At 46.5% G+C, this 14,546-nt stretch overlaps 1 protein-coding gene and 1 pseudogene across 3 annotated transcripts; one reads left to right on the plus strand and one right to left on the minus strand.

Annotated features, from left to right (window-relative positions):
* Positions 1–73: 73 nt before the first annotated feature.
* On the plus strand, positions 74–941 carry LOC311587500 (small ribosomal subunit protein eS19-like; annotated as a pseudogene). The gene has a single exon. The product of its transcript is annotated as a small ribosomal subunit protein eS19-like (transcript).
* A 2,647-nt stretch (positions 942–3,588) lies between these two features.
* On the minus strand, positions 3,589–14,270 carry TMEM220 (transmembrane protein 220). 2 transcript variants are annotated; one of them, XM_084764381.1, is made up of 6 exons: positions 14,164–14,270; positions 13,484–13,513; positions 9,943–10,003; positions 7,976–8,099; positions 6,898–6,957; positions 3,589–5,359 (listed from the first exon to the last, which is right to left on the minus strand). In XM_084764381.1, exons 1-6 carry the CDS (start codon positions 14,254–14,256, stop codon positions 5,224–5,226), a joined length of 504 nt encoding a protein of 167 aa, XP_084620507.1. In that variant the 5' UTR covers positions 14,257–14,270; the 3' UTR covers positions 3,589–5,223. The 2 variants fall into 2 exon arrangements, with proteins under 2 accessions (XP_084620507.1, XP_084620508.1); XM_084764382.1 differs by lacking the exon at positions 6,898–6,957.
* Positions 14,271–14,546: the final 276 nt, after the last annotated feature.

Raw genomic sequence — 14,546 nt, forward strand, 5'->3', positions numbered from 1 at the left:
TTCAGAAATGTTATTCTAGGATAATATATCCAAATACTGAAAGCTAGTACTAAAGTAAACCAGGAAGGAGACTCTGTAGGCAGGTAGTCCTGATAAGGAACTGTGCTTGGCCTAGTTGGAATGTGCTCTTGTGTTAACTCTACAGCTTAGTGCATGAAAAGCCAAGCAAGTCTGCCCTGCCTGCCTGCTGCATTAGTGGTTTTGGGCCGTTTGGTTCAGAGCACCTATACTTAGATATAAGTGACATTCCTATTCTTTGAAGAAAAGCTGAGGAATTATTTTAGGTGTAAGTGTGGTGCTTGCGTCTCAGAAGAACCTGTGCAAAGAAGTGTCACGTGACACCAGGATTAAGTGCTGTGTGCTGGCTAGCTTGGTCTGTTTAAAACACGCAGTGCTGACTTGGTGCCTGCTCAGGAAACCCTGTTGTTCCCTTTCCCCTGGCTGGCAGCGGGAAGGCCACACAATGCCTGGAGTTACTGTAAAAGACGTTAATTAGCAGGAGTTCATCAGAGTTCTGGCAGCCTTCCTCAAAAAGTCTAGGAAGCTGAGAGTCCCCAAATGGGTGGACACAGTCAAGCTGGCCAAACATAAAGAGCTTGCCCCCTCTGAGAACTGGTTCTACACATGAGCTGCTTCCACAGCAGGGCACCTGTACCTCTGGGGTGGTGCAGGCCTTGGCTCCATGACCAAGAGAACACCAGAGGACAGCAGAGAAACCATGTCAGGCCCAGCCACTTGAGCAGAGGCTCCAAGAGTGTGGCCCACTGGGTCCTCCAAGCACTGGAGGGGCTGAAAATGGTGGGAAAAGACCAAGATGGGGACTGCAAGCTAACACCTCAGGGACAAAGATCTGGACAGGATTGCTGGGCAGGTGGCAGCTGCCAATGGGGAGCATTAGAGCAAAGGATGCTGTGTTAATAAACTGCCTCATTCATAAAAGAAAAAACAAAACAAAAACCACCCAGTGCTGTGTGTGACCACAGTATATAAAAACAATTTCTCTAGACAAATGGAGCCCATTTAATGCCACTGTTGCTTGTGTCAAGGCTTGTCTGTCGAAAGTCTTGACAGCAGACAGACCGTTGAAGAGTAGGGTTTGATTCAGGACTGAAAAACAGGAACACTAATTGTGTAAGAGTGCCTGCGAAGTGCCTCCGGGAAAACGGGTTCAGTCCTTTTCTGTGGCTGCTCCAATGAATTCTTACATACATGGCGGCTCGGCCACATGTATTTGTTCTCTTGTCATTCTCAAGGTCAGGATTCTTGAATCATCTCACCAGGCTATAAACAAGGTATTGGCTTGGTCATTTTCCTGTGGGACGCCCTGGGCAGGATTCTCTTCCTTGCCTATTGCAGCCTCTCAAGGTACACTTTGGCATCGATTGGCCCTCTGGATAATCTAAGCATCTGTCCATGTCAGGATCCTTGGTCTCACGTGCAAAGTTCATGTCACAGTGTAAGACAACAGATCATGACTGCCCATCCTACCACAGCACTGTCATGTATGTGTTCATGTGTACACTGATGTCACTAGGGCAGAAAGAGGCATACAGACACAAGTACGTATGTGAGAATTTGCCCGCCATGTACAGAAGGATGAAGGATGTGGAAGAGATTAGGGATGACATGAAAAAGAAGAGAAATGTGTTAGATGAGTGGGGAAGATCAGTGAGGAGGGCTGGAGAGTTACAACATAAGAGGAACACTTTGTTTCTGAGCTGGGGATGAGTGTCTCCAGAGCAAACAGTGATGGGCAGGCTGAGGAGAAGGGAGAAGAGTGTGGGGTTCTGGGGAGACATTCTGAGAGCTGGAATGCTCAATCTAACAAGTCTCTCTTATTTTTCTAGACAGGGTTTCCCTGTGTTGCCTTGGCTGTCCTGGGACTCTGTATAGACCAGGCTGACCTCAACCTCACAGAGATCTACTTGTCTGCCTCCCAAGTGCTAGGATTAAAGGCGTGCACTACTACACCCTGACAGGCAACAATTCTCAAATTCAATAGAAAAAACAGAGTGTAGTTCTTACTCCTCCAAAGCATGGGTGTGCCAGTGGCTGCCATCTGCTCAATAGCATGGCTGCCTCCATGCTTCTGGCAAAGGCCAAGAACTTCATCCTGCACCATCCAGACCTGTAGGTCAAAAATTAAGTGTGTCTGGAAGAAATGCAGAAGTATCAAGGTGCAGAGAAGGTTCCAGGCTAAAGCCTCATGCCCAACATTGGTTTATAGGAAGGACAAGAGGACAGCACTTCCAGTGGCTTCTGGAAGTCACTGATCCACAATACCAAAAAGCTGGAATTGCCTCTGATAAATAGCAAGTCTTACTGTGCTGGGATCACTTCAGTTTTTCCTCCGGGGATCTCAAGGCCCTCATGGAAAGCAGCATGGCTGGCCAGTAAAGTCACCAGGCTGCCAGCAGAGAAAATAAGTTAACAATACACATGAACCTCTAATTTGTACCAAAATAAATCCATAAACACAAGGAAAAGGAAGTTTATCCTACCATGTTAGCCAGCATGAACTACATAGGGCCCGCCTTCAAAAAAAAATTATTCCAGCCTGGTGTGGTGGTGCAAGGCTTTGATCCCAGCACTTGGGAGGCAGACTGTTGTGAGTTTGAGGACAGCCTGGTCTACAAACTGAGTCCAGGACAGCCAAGGCTACATAGAGAACCCAGATCTCAGAAAAAAATTTTTTTTAATTATTCCATTGGTAAGGACCATAGCCAAGTACACACTGAAAGTCGGTGTCTTCCACACTTCCGTGAGGGTGCAAAAGCACTATGAATATTTACAACCATACTAGTCATTCTTAGCCTTGACTACTAATCCTATTTAAAAGAAGCATTTCTTAAATATCCTGAGACGACATCTTGTCTTAGGTACTTTTTTTTTTTCTGTAACAAAACACCATGACCAAAGCAACTTATAAAAGAAAGCATTTAACTTGGGGCTTACGGTTCCATAGCTGTGGTTCTCAACCTTCCTAATGCTTCCGGCCCTTTAATACAATTCCTCGTGTTGTGGTGACTCTCTCCCCAACTATAAAATTATTTTTGTTGTCACTTCGTAACTGTAATTTTGCTACTGCTATAAATCTTAATGTAAATATATGAAATGTAGCTGGCCTTAGGCGGCCTCTGTGAAAGGGTGGCTTGACCCTCCCCCACAAAGGGTCATTTAACTCCCAGAGGGTCATTGACCCAGTTGACCCACAGGTTGAGAACTGCTATTCAAGAGTGTTGGTTAGAGTCCATAATAACAGAAGAAAGGCATGGTGGTGGGAAGAGCTGAGAGCTGACATGCTGATCTGAAAGCAGGAGGCAAAGAGGACACTGGGAACGGCCTGAGTCTTTGAAACCTCAAATCTCATCCCCAGGGACTACTTTCTCCAGCAAAGCCACACATCCTAACCCACCTAAACAGTGCTGCCAAACAAATGCTGAAATACGAGCCTGTGAGGGCCCGTTCTCATCCGAAGCATCACTCGTTCTTTTATAGAGTTTGATTCCAGCCTCGAGAAGCTTCCCGTGCAGGTATCTCACACGCAATGTGAGCTTCTTAAACTCAACACACTTGAGCAGGCAGTCACACCTTTAAAAGTAAATGCAATATATTTTATTTAGTCCACTTTATCTCAAAATATTTTTATCAGCATACAATCAGTATAAATACAGTCTGTGTCTCTAAGGTCTGTTGTGTTTTGTTTGCAGTGGAGCACATTCATCTGAACACTAAACTCTTGCAACTATTTCATCTGTAGATTATTAAAGTTAGGCCTTATCTTAGGCTTATTCCCCAACTAAGCTCTTATTTTAAATTAATCCTTTATATTACTTTACATTCCCTTATGTGGGTTGTTACCCTTCCTCAGTCTCCCTCTGATTTTTTTCTCTTACCTCTGCCTGGAAGTCCTGCCTTCCTCTCTTGTCTCTGCTGTTAGGGGTTCAGTTCTGTATGAAACCAATCAGGTGTTGGAGGGAGTGCTTACAAAAGGATGCAGCCAAGGAATAACAATACCAAAGTCTGGCCTGTAATCAGCTTTCTGCCCATATGGAAATCAGCATTTGAATAATACAGAGACAATTTTTACACAGTGCACAAAGAGATCACCCCAACAGCAGATGCCAAATTTCACAGTTGAACACACACACACACACACACATACACACACACGTGTCATTCTATGCACACTTTTTTCCTGGAAGTTGAGTATTTCTAAAAGTAGAAAAGTTAAAAATTTACTTCTTTGGTCACACACAAGCCAAGTGCTCAGTGACAACATGTGACTGCTCTGTTGGGTTGTGTCACCCTACAGTGCTCTCCTGCCCTATGGTCATTTCAATGTTCATTAAAAGAATGGATCATTTTTCATCTTAGTTTTCACTGGCAGTAAATTATGATTAACATCCCCTATTCTTGCTTAATTCCAAATTTATATTTTTAAAAGATTTATTCATTTGAGTACTCTATTTTCATGTATGCCTGTATGATAGAAGAGGGCATCATCTCATTACAGATGGTTGTGAGCCACCATGTGGGTGCTGGGAATTGAACTCAGGGTCTCTGGATGAGCAGCCAGAGCTCTTAACCATTGAGCCGTCTCTCCAGTCCCAAATTTATATTCTCTATATTTTCTTTAATTTTGACTTTTCCCCCCTACTTTCATTGCAGGACAAGCCTAGCTTTTTGGCTCACCCATCCTAGATTTTTTTCTTCGTTCCAGTAACTGAGCCAGGTAAGTATATTGAGATGAGTTTGGGATTGCTGTCGTCGTAAGCTACCTCTATGCCAGCAGGTTACCCAACCTCTGCTCCCCTCTCCCTCGGGTCACACATCGCCCCTTGTAATTCTCACACACTATCTTCTCGGCGCGCCCTCACATTGCTCGGGTTGTGGTAACGAAGAAGACCTGACATCCTACTTTATACATGAGGAAATATCCACCAGGAGATGAGTGACTTTGCCCCCATCACGTGGTGCTAAAGCTGAATTCAAACTCTGCTTAGTGCCTGTCCCACTGCTGCTGCGGGAGAGACCTCCAGAGAACCAGACCCCACTTCTGATCTGTCCCATTCAATCTTCCATCACATTGTGGGCAGCCTTGTTACAGTCGCAAGACTTGAAATCATCCCTAGTATTCAGATTGCTTGAAATAAACTGGGACAGTGTCCTGTTAGCCCAATGTGTATACAATGTTGACAGTTCAAACATTACTGAAGTCATTTAAATGACTGTCTTGCAGTGAGTTGGCCAGGAGGACCGCATCTCCTTGTTTATGTACACGTACACCCATGACAGGAGTGGGAGTAGAGCGATTACCACAGCAATAGCCAAGTGCATTCTTCCGCCACCTGGATTCCTATAAAAAGAAAGGATTATTATAAATTAAAGTACAAGAAAATAAATTGCTTTGGAAAATCCATAAAGTGTGAATTGATAAAACATTGCATCTTAATAGTTTCTTTATTGAAATTAATATTGATTTGTATAAAATCTTCATATACTTATTCTTGATTTTATATTGCAAATGCCTTTTTCCCACTCTGTTTTTGAGGAAATACTGATTAATTAGATTATGCTAAAATTCATCTTTCCCTCACATGTGTACCTACCTGGTTCCCTGGAGACCAAAAGGATATTGGATACCCCAGGACTGGAGTTATAGACTGTTGTGAGGCACCATGTGGGTGCTGGGAATTAAACTCTGGTCCTCTGCAAGAGCAGCAGGGGCCATAACTGATGAGGCATCTCTCCAACCCCATGGTCCATCTTTTTTGGGGGCAGGGCCTCTCAGAGAACCCAGAGCTCACAGGTCGGCTACACTGGCTGGCCAACAAGGCCCTAGGGTCCTACCAGACTCTAGTCTCTAAGTGCTGGGGTCACATTCATGGGCAGAACTACCTCCCTGGCTTTACATGGGTGGGGGGAACCGGAACTCAGGTTCTCGTACCTTCTCTACAGGGGCTTTATCAACTGAGCCATCTTCTCCAGCCCCAGATTGCTTCATCCATAACCAGGAGTCCTGGAGTGTTCCTGTGGCCTGCGTTCTTACTGTGTAATTAAAATCTCCTGGATCTGCACTGTTTTTGTTTGTTTTCTTGTATTAATGAATAGAAGTGTTTTAATGTCTCACCAATAATGTGTTAACTTTTGTTTTTAACTGGCAATGTTTATTGTATCTATTTGGATACAATGCCATTGGACACATACAGATTTAGAATAGCTGTATCTTCTTGATGAACTGAAGGTTTGGTCATTAAAAAGTGTCTTTCCAGCCAGGTGTAGTGACACACACCTATAATCCCAGCACTTAAGTGATGAAATAGAAAGATCAAGAGTTCAAGGTCGTCTGCTGCATAGTGAGTTTGAGGCCAGCCTGGGCTACACAAAACCCTGTCACAGACAAACATCTGCACGCGCGCGCACACACACACACACACACACCCTTGGCAGAATCCACTTTCTTTTCACATGCACACTAGTTCAAAAACAATATAGGTACAACCATAAAATATTCCCTACATATTTTTCAAAGAACTTATATATCCTACAAAGTATATTCTCTGAACGTAGTACACTTAGCATAGAGAGTATTAGCAATATACATTTGGAAATTAGGACATTTACTTTCAAATATATTTGGGCCAAAAAAAATTATTTATATGTATGAGTGTTTTGCCTACACATTTGTCTGCTCACCACTTGTGTGCCTAGCCCCTGTGAAGGCCAGAAGAGGGCATCAGATCAGCTGACTAGAGCTAACAGATGGCCACAGAGTCACTCTGTAGATGCTGGGAATTGAACTCAGGTCTTCTGGGAAAGCAGCCAGTGCTCTTAACCTCTGAGCCGTCTCTCTAGCCCCCAAGCCATTGATTTTTACTAATGAGTTGAACTTACTTTGATGAGCTGTGACACAATGCCATCCAAGCTGTGACGATCAGCAGGCCAGACAGCTCCCTGGAAAACACCGACTTGCGCATTATGAAGTGTCTGCTGCTCCCCTCACTGCACATCACTTGGAGTGGTACAGACCCCCAAAACAGCCTGGGGTTTCATTTGTCATCAGTTTCATGTTTTTAAAGGGAGTCGGTGCTTTGCAGAGGCTCGAATGAGTACAAAACCTAACACACATACTGTGGGAGCTGGGAGAGCGCGCAGCGAGAATAAGGGCTCGTAATATTATCAGACTAATAGTATTGAGGAAAACATGTCTGTAGAGCAGTGTGTCAGGTGTGTGCGCCTCAGGCACTGGCTGAAGGATAAGCGTGTTGTCATTACCACTGGAGGCTCCACCTCAAGTCCACCCTGATTCCTGGGCTTCAACCTGTTTAGTATACACACCTATCTGCAGACCCAGTCTGGCCACGTACCCAGTGTATGCAGATTAGGGTCCAGAGCAAACTGCAGCTCATCAATGATACCTGCTGGAGCAAGGCGCCAGCCGACACCAGCAGCAGGGTAGGAAAGAAAGTAAAGGTCTCTTAGCAAGGGTGGGAGCCAAGCAAAGGAAAAGTAATAAACATTCATAAATGGTCCTGATCAAGGGAGTAGATGTCATGTGACGCGCCAGATAAAGCTGGCAGAGATTGACTCAAAGTACTTCTGAGGTGGATGACAGCATTTATATATAAGACTGAGCTATGGCTGACTCAGGATGCTGTCCCCAGCTTATCGGACAGGAGCATTACTGTACTGTGCCCTTTGCTAGTTTCAGGAAGGTCAAGGTCCACCTCCCCAGAGTAATGTGGAACCGGCATGGCCGTGAGAGAAGTTTTAATGCAGTCCAGGAGGCAATGCCGGGTTTGAACCCTGGCTCCACCATTTCCTCACAATCTTCATCTGATAATGGCTATGTCACCATCCCTGTTGCTCGTGGTACATTTAAACCATCCTTGTGCACCTACAGGAAGCCGCTGTTGTAAAAGAATTACTCAGGTCTGCCCCACCCCTCCATAGAGCAAAGGTCTCTGCTCACCTGCCTTCTTCCTCGTTTAGGATGCTGTGCTGGGCATGAAGCAAGAAGTGGTATGCCAAGCCGGCTGCCCACAGCACGCAAAACAGCACGTGTATCGCAGCCACACTCTTCCAGACCAGGTTGCCTATAAGTGGAAATCCTGAGGATGTTAATCATACAGAATCCAGATGCATGCATGTTGGGGGATGGGCTGATGTATTTTGATGCTAATTACTGCTTGCTGTCTGACCCACCTTTTGCTCAATAAAAAGGCCATCCCACCTGCGCAGGGCAGAAGATAGGTGGGGCTAGGAGAGAGAGAGGAATTCTGGGAAAAAGAAAGACCACCAAAAGAAGGAAGAAAGTCGGCCAGGAGGAGAAGGAGAGAGACCTGAAGGGAAGAGAGGAAGGCCGCCATGGGTTAGCTGGAGGAGAAGCACATGGCCGGCAGCGTGGATGGAGAATCCGGCCCAGATGAAGAACATTAGCAAGTATTTGGGATTATGGACGGGAGGTAGCTTGATAGAAATTATTGGAAACAGATGGCATGGGATTGAGGCAGGGATCCCATGCCTGCCCCACTATGGGAGGTAGTTTAGAGGATTGCTATCTGCCCTGCCCCAGGTTAACTAAGGCTATTTTAAAATATAACAAGTGCCTGTGTCTTCATCGATTGCTAGCCAGGCATACAGGTAATACAGCTAATTTTAAAAACAATCCATGCACTCTCTTTTACTTGCTTTACTTGCTTAACTTCATTCATGTTCACTGGAGAAGCCACCCTTCCCACACCTCTTGTCCCTGTCACCAGCATCTGGCCTTTCCACCCTCTGTTGCTTAGCCTGGTGAAATAATACATGTAAGCTTATGTAAAGAGGCATAAAGCATATTCTTGCTTGTAAGAAACTTGCACCAAATGTTGGGGGGTGGGGGCGGAGCACATAAAGTATGGCATACACTGCTGTAAGAACCCTGCACTGGGAGATTGGGAGGAGCAACACATACTAATGAAAATGGAGAGATGCCTTACAGATACGATAAGCACTTTCTATACACAAGTGACAGTTTGGTTTGGTTTGGGTTTTTGTTTGTTTGGTTGGTTTGATTTGGTTTTGGTTCTGGTTTTGGTTTTTCGAGACAGGGTTTCTCTGTGTAGCCTTGGCTATCCTGAAGTCACTTTGTAGACCAGGCTGGTCTCGAACTCACAGAGATCCACCTGCCTCTGCCTCCCAAGTGCTGGGATAAAAGGCGTGCACCACCATGCCCAGTTATAAGTGACAGTTTGTATACATAGGTTCTCAATAAACTCCAAATAAGAAAGCAGTTAACAAGCATGACATTGCTCTAAGAATGTGTAAAGAGAATGAGTTGATCTGGCTTAGGAAGGAAGGAAGGAAGGAAGGAAGGAAGGAGAAAAGAAAGAAAGAAAGAAAGAAAGAAAGAAAAGGCAAAACAATGTAACAGGCAATGATTAATTCTAAGTCTGAGGAGACAAGATTACCACTGAGATTGTTGCCCATTTGATACTAGGTGGAGGTTTAAGAAGTCAGTGCAAGATAGGTGTGGTGGTGCATGTTTGTAATCCCAGCACTTGGGAAGCAGAGGCAGGCAGACCTCTGTGAGTTCAAGGCCAGCCTGGTCTACAAAGCGAGTCCAGGACAGCCTAGGCTACACAGAGAAACCCTGTCTCTAAAAAACAAAAACACACAAATACAAACAAACAAACAAAAAAAGTCAGTGCAATGACCAAACCCTTAGCCATTATGAGCTAAATCTCATAAACAGCAATGAGCAGAGAGGTCTGGAGTCGCAGTTGATAGTGGCTAGTATACCAAGACCTTGAGAAGTCTCGGACATGGACGCTAGGTGAAAAGGAGCGAGGAAATGCCTGGAACCCTGTTTTCCTCTTGGGAGTTGGCCAGGTAGATTCTCACTCATCCTAAGAACTCTGACCTGCTGAACTGCCATGTAGAACCCACTGCTCATACCTGTGACAAGAGGATTAACCCCAACAAGCAGGGTAAGTACGGCGGGGATTGTGTACACCACCTGTTAGCAAAAAGGGAAATGTGAGGGTTAAGAAGTGTACCTGTACCTGGCAGGGTAGCCCAATATGACGTGTCCTCATCCCCAGCACTGCAAATAGGAGTACGCTCAACGGTGAGGTACGGTCCAGGGTAGCTAGCAAATAACGTGTGATCAGCGGTCACCAAGCTGTGGGATTGTCCTCTGCAGTCACCAAGGATGTGATAACTTCCGCTACTGTGACCTTGTCACCTTCACTGCATCAGGCTGTAGTTTTACCTCTGTCCATCAGCTCCTCCAGGAAGTGCTTTCCATCCCCGAGCTGTAGCTTCTGAGCAGTGCTTAGTCAATGCTGGCCCCCCAGTCTCTCCCAAGCAATGCTGGCCCCCCAAGTCTCTTCCGAGCAGTGCTTAGTCAATGCTGGCCCCCCAGTCTCTCCCGTGCAGTGCTTAGTCAATGCTGGCCTCCTAGTCTCTCCCGAGCAGTGCTTAGTCAATGCTGGCCCCCCAGTCTCTCCCGTGCAGTGCTTAGTCAATGCTGGCCCCCTAGTCTCTCCAGGGCAGTGCTTAGTCAATGCTGGCCTCCCAGTCTCTCCCAAGCAGTGCTTAGTCAATGCTGGCCTCCCAGTCTCTCCCGGGCAGTGCTTAGTCAATGCTGGCCTCCTAGTCTCTCCCGAGCAGTGCTTAGTCAATGCTGGCCTCCCAGTCTCTCCCGGGCAGTGCTTAGTCAATGCTGGCCTCCCAGTCTCTCCCAAGCAACTTCTACACCCAGGCTGACTTTCCCTGCTTGCATAAAAAGACCATTCTCTGTAAAAACAGTCATGAATGATCAGATGGCCTGCTAAACGGACCACAAAGCTCAGTATTTCAGTTCTGCAAGTGAGGTCACAGGAAGCAGCCAAATGATGCCCACTACTGAGATCTCTCTCTCTCTCTCTCTCTCTCTCTCTCTCTCTCTCTCTCTCTCTCTCTCTCTCTCTCTCTCTGTGTGTGTGTGTGTGTGTGTGTGTCTGTCTGTCTGTCTGTCTGTCTGTCTGTCTCTGTATGTGTCTGTGTGTCTGTCTCTCTCTCTATCTGTCTGCTGTGTGTGTGTGTGTAGCAGAAAGCAGGAAGGGAGAACAGGCTTATAAAACCTGGAGACTCTCTGAGAGAGGTAGCTGCTTCGCCACATCATTTTCAATGTTTAGAGCAGAGACCTTTAGTCTATTTGGAAGTTCCCAGAGCTGTCTGTATTGACTGACGGGTGTTCACCTTGAGCAGAGTGCGCACTCGGATCACAAAGTCTGTGTTTGTCTTGCATGCTCCAACCCAGCTGGTGCCTGTGATGTCATCCAGCTGCCACCTGCGAGTCAGGTTGTCCCTGGGCGATGGGTTAGTCATGCTCCTTGTGGGGTAGCCCTACACTTCCAGTCCCAGCCTGTAGGAATCACCTGGGGTCTTGTGGTGACTGGGGAGGCCTGCAGCAGGTCTCAGCATTCTGCCGTTCTGACAAGTGCCTGGGTGAGCCACCGCTGCCCTTAAGGAGTCGGGGGCCAGTCCCATTCCACACGGAAAATCATATGACTCAGCTAGCCAGGAGTGATACAGGCAGAGATGGAGAATTAGAGATAGAAGGGCATAGGCGAGCACACGCCATACACTATCCAGTTGTGCTCTGTGAGAGATGCTCTGCATGGATTCTAAAATGCGCATTCAAATGCCTTGATATCCGTCCTAACGGATTACACAGCTTATTTCAGTGCATTACACACATATGAACAAATCTATCCTTTAAACTAAGTCTCTCATAGCAATTGCCGTGTAATAATCCTTATTAAAATGCTAATAGGAGAAGACGGGGGGGGGGGGGGGGGGGGCGGGGCCGGGAAGCTAGGCATGGAGAGATTAAAAAGAATTGCTTCAGCCAGACATGGTGGCGCATGCCTTTAATCCCAGCACTCAGGAGGCAGAGGCAGGCGGATCCCTGTGAGTTCAAGGCCAGCCTGGTCTACAAAGTGAGTCTAGAACAGCCAAAGCTACACAGAGAAACCCTGTCTCAAAAACCCAAAAATTAATTAATTAATTTTTTTAAAAAGTTTAAAAAAAAATGGTGGTGGCATATGCCTTTAATCCCAGCACTCAGGAGGCAGATCTCTGAGTTCCAGGCCAGCCTGGTCTACAGAGTTTCAGGACAGCCAGGGCTGCACAGAGAAACTGCATCTCAAAAGACCAAAACCAAACCAAAAGGAAACAAAGCAAAACTTAATTCACAGCAAAAATATGAACCCAGTACAATCCACTTATAATGTTCTTTTCTGCTACTGTTGGGACTTAAGAAACTTGAATAATATTATTTTGTGAGTGAACGAGTGTATATCTGTGTGTATGATCTATGTGTTAGTGGTCAGATGACAACTTTGTGGAGCTGGTTCTCTCCTACTTTTATGTGCGTCACCAGGACCAAAATCAAGTGGTCATCCAGCTTTACCCACTGATCCATCCTGCCAGCCTTTTGTTGATCATTTATTTTTTTACAATGAAAAAAAATAAAGGTATCATAGCATTCACTGAATAGAATTTAATTCAATGGTGTCACAGAATATCCTGGACTCATTTCTAATTCTTCTCATTCTTGTCCATTGCAAACCTGTTTTCTCGACCTCTTTGGCTGCTAGAAATGGTCAGGTCCAGGAACATAATGTCTTCCCGGGGTCCAAGCTGATGACACACAAAGCATTTAAGCAAGGGATGGTCGCTTAAGAACCAGACTGGGCCCCCAACAACATAGCACACTGATTTATGAAAACCAAATGCCACCTGTCCAGGGGGCTTCTCGGGAAACATTTTCCCCATAACTGAAGGGATGAAAACTATCTTGCCCCTGCTTTGATTCTTCTTATACTGGGTAGACATCTCTGGGGGTCAGACTGCTGAGCAAGAGTCTGATTTGGGGACAGCTCCGGGTAACAAGCAGTGTCAGACTACGGTTCCACTGCATAAATACCCAAACCAGACTAGAACTTTGCTCTGCAATTCCTGGTGTTTTCACGTGTGGCTCATCTCTACACAGTGAACACGGTCCCCAAACGCAGGAATGAGCTCCTCAGTGATATTGTACCGTCTCCCTCCACGACTTCCTATTGCCTTTTGAGGACAAAATCCTGATCAGATACAACCAACACAGACATCGTGTAATGGCTGTCATAGGTTAGTATAGTGCATATGAAATGGCTATCAGGTTGTAGGTTCGTAGTAAACGACAGGGACTCCTGCTGTCATGATTAGTGTAACCAAGGAGATGTGATTAGCTGGTCTAAGTTCTCTTTGTGGAAAGACTTCTGTGTCTCCAGAAAGGTCAGAATACACAGCCTCCCAGCAAATTTTACTATCACAGTGACGTCCCCCTCCAAGGAGGAAAAATTAGGAAAACAAGCTCACAACGGTGTTGATTTCCATGTTCAGGCAAGCGCCCCTGGAACAGAGTCCCGTCAAGTGGAGGAACATTTTTAAAGTAGCTCATACTCACCACCCACAACTCTGCGTCTGGATCGTTGACCTAGAATGTCAAAACATCAAGGCATCAGCTGACACCAGACCTGATGGCGTGTTGTCCTGTGTCTGGTCTGGCCTTGTGTTGACTTACTATTCATTTCGAAGAGCTAGGCGCTGCCATGGGCTCAGAGTTGAGAGCACCAGAGAGCTAGTCTAGCTGTCTGCACATCAGGATGGCTTGAAGGGACTCTCGGTTGAACACAACAGATAGCTTCTAACACACAGCCAGCCATGCGTCTTTTCAAAAGAACGGTGTAGGATTTTCTAAGACTACAGCGGTGTGCTTTAAGACCGTGTTTTAAGCGGTGGGTCTCAAGAACCAAGGGGAGTCATCCTGAGGATGATCAGGAAGAGGTCTAGGAAGGGTAAGGATGCTGTCTGTTCTGTTTCCTCCTTCCTCCCAGGCGCTGAAACCCACTCCATCTCAAGGGAGATGAAGGTTCAAAAAGGTGTCAGAGCTGTGGTTCTGGGTCCCTTTCTAAGCCGCCAAGCCAGGCTCTCAGCGTGTTGCCTAATCACACAAACTCATCCGTGTTTTGCTTCAGAGGACTTTGCGGGTTCAAAAAACATAAACCCCAATTCTACTCCACCCTGAGAACTGGCTCCCCAGGCTTCTCCGTGGCCCCTCTGCCAGCCCTCCTCAGCCCGCCTGACCTGCACGACAGCGGCCAGGGAGAAGAAGGCTGCCATGAGCGCGTTGCAGGCCCGCCACAAACCCGGAGCCCAAGGAGCCACTGCGGGCGCCATGGCCAGGAAGCCGGAGGAGGAGGAGGCGGGCCTCAGAGGGGCGTGGTCAGAAGGGACGGGGGCGGGGTTAGCCGGGCAAGGTCCAGATAGCAGGGGCGGGGCTAAGAGGGCGTGGCAAGCTCTTCCCGCCCCCCCTCGGTCTCCTAGGACGGTCTCGCGGCGCCCACTAGCGGAGAAGTTTGGCATCGGCCGTGCTGTGCAGTCTTTCCCCTTTTTCTCACGTTAAAAAAGCAAATGAGGGAAACAGAACACAAGCACAAACTAGAAATGGAAATGAAGAGAAAGGAAAA

This window comes from Acomys minous (genome assembly GCF_964271855.1).
Source record: "Acomys minous genome assembly, chromosome: 16".
Lineage (NCBI taxonomy): Eukaryota > Metazoa > Chordata > Mammalia > Rodentia > Muridae > Acomys > Acomys minous.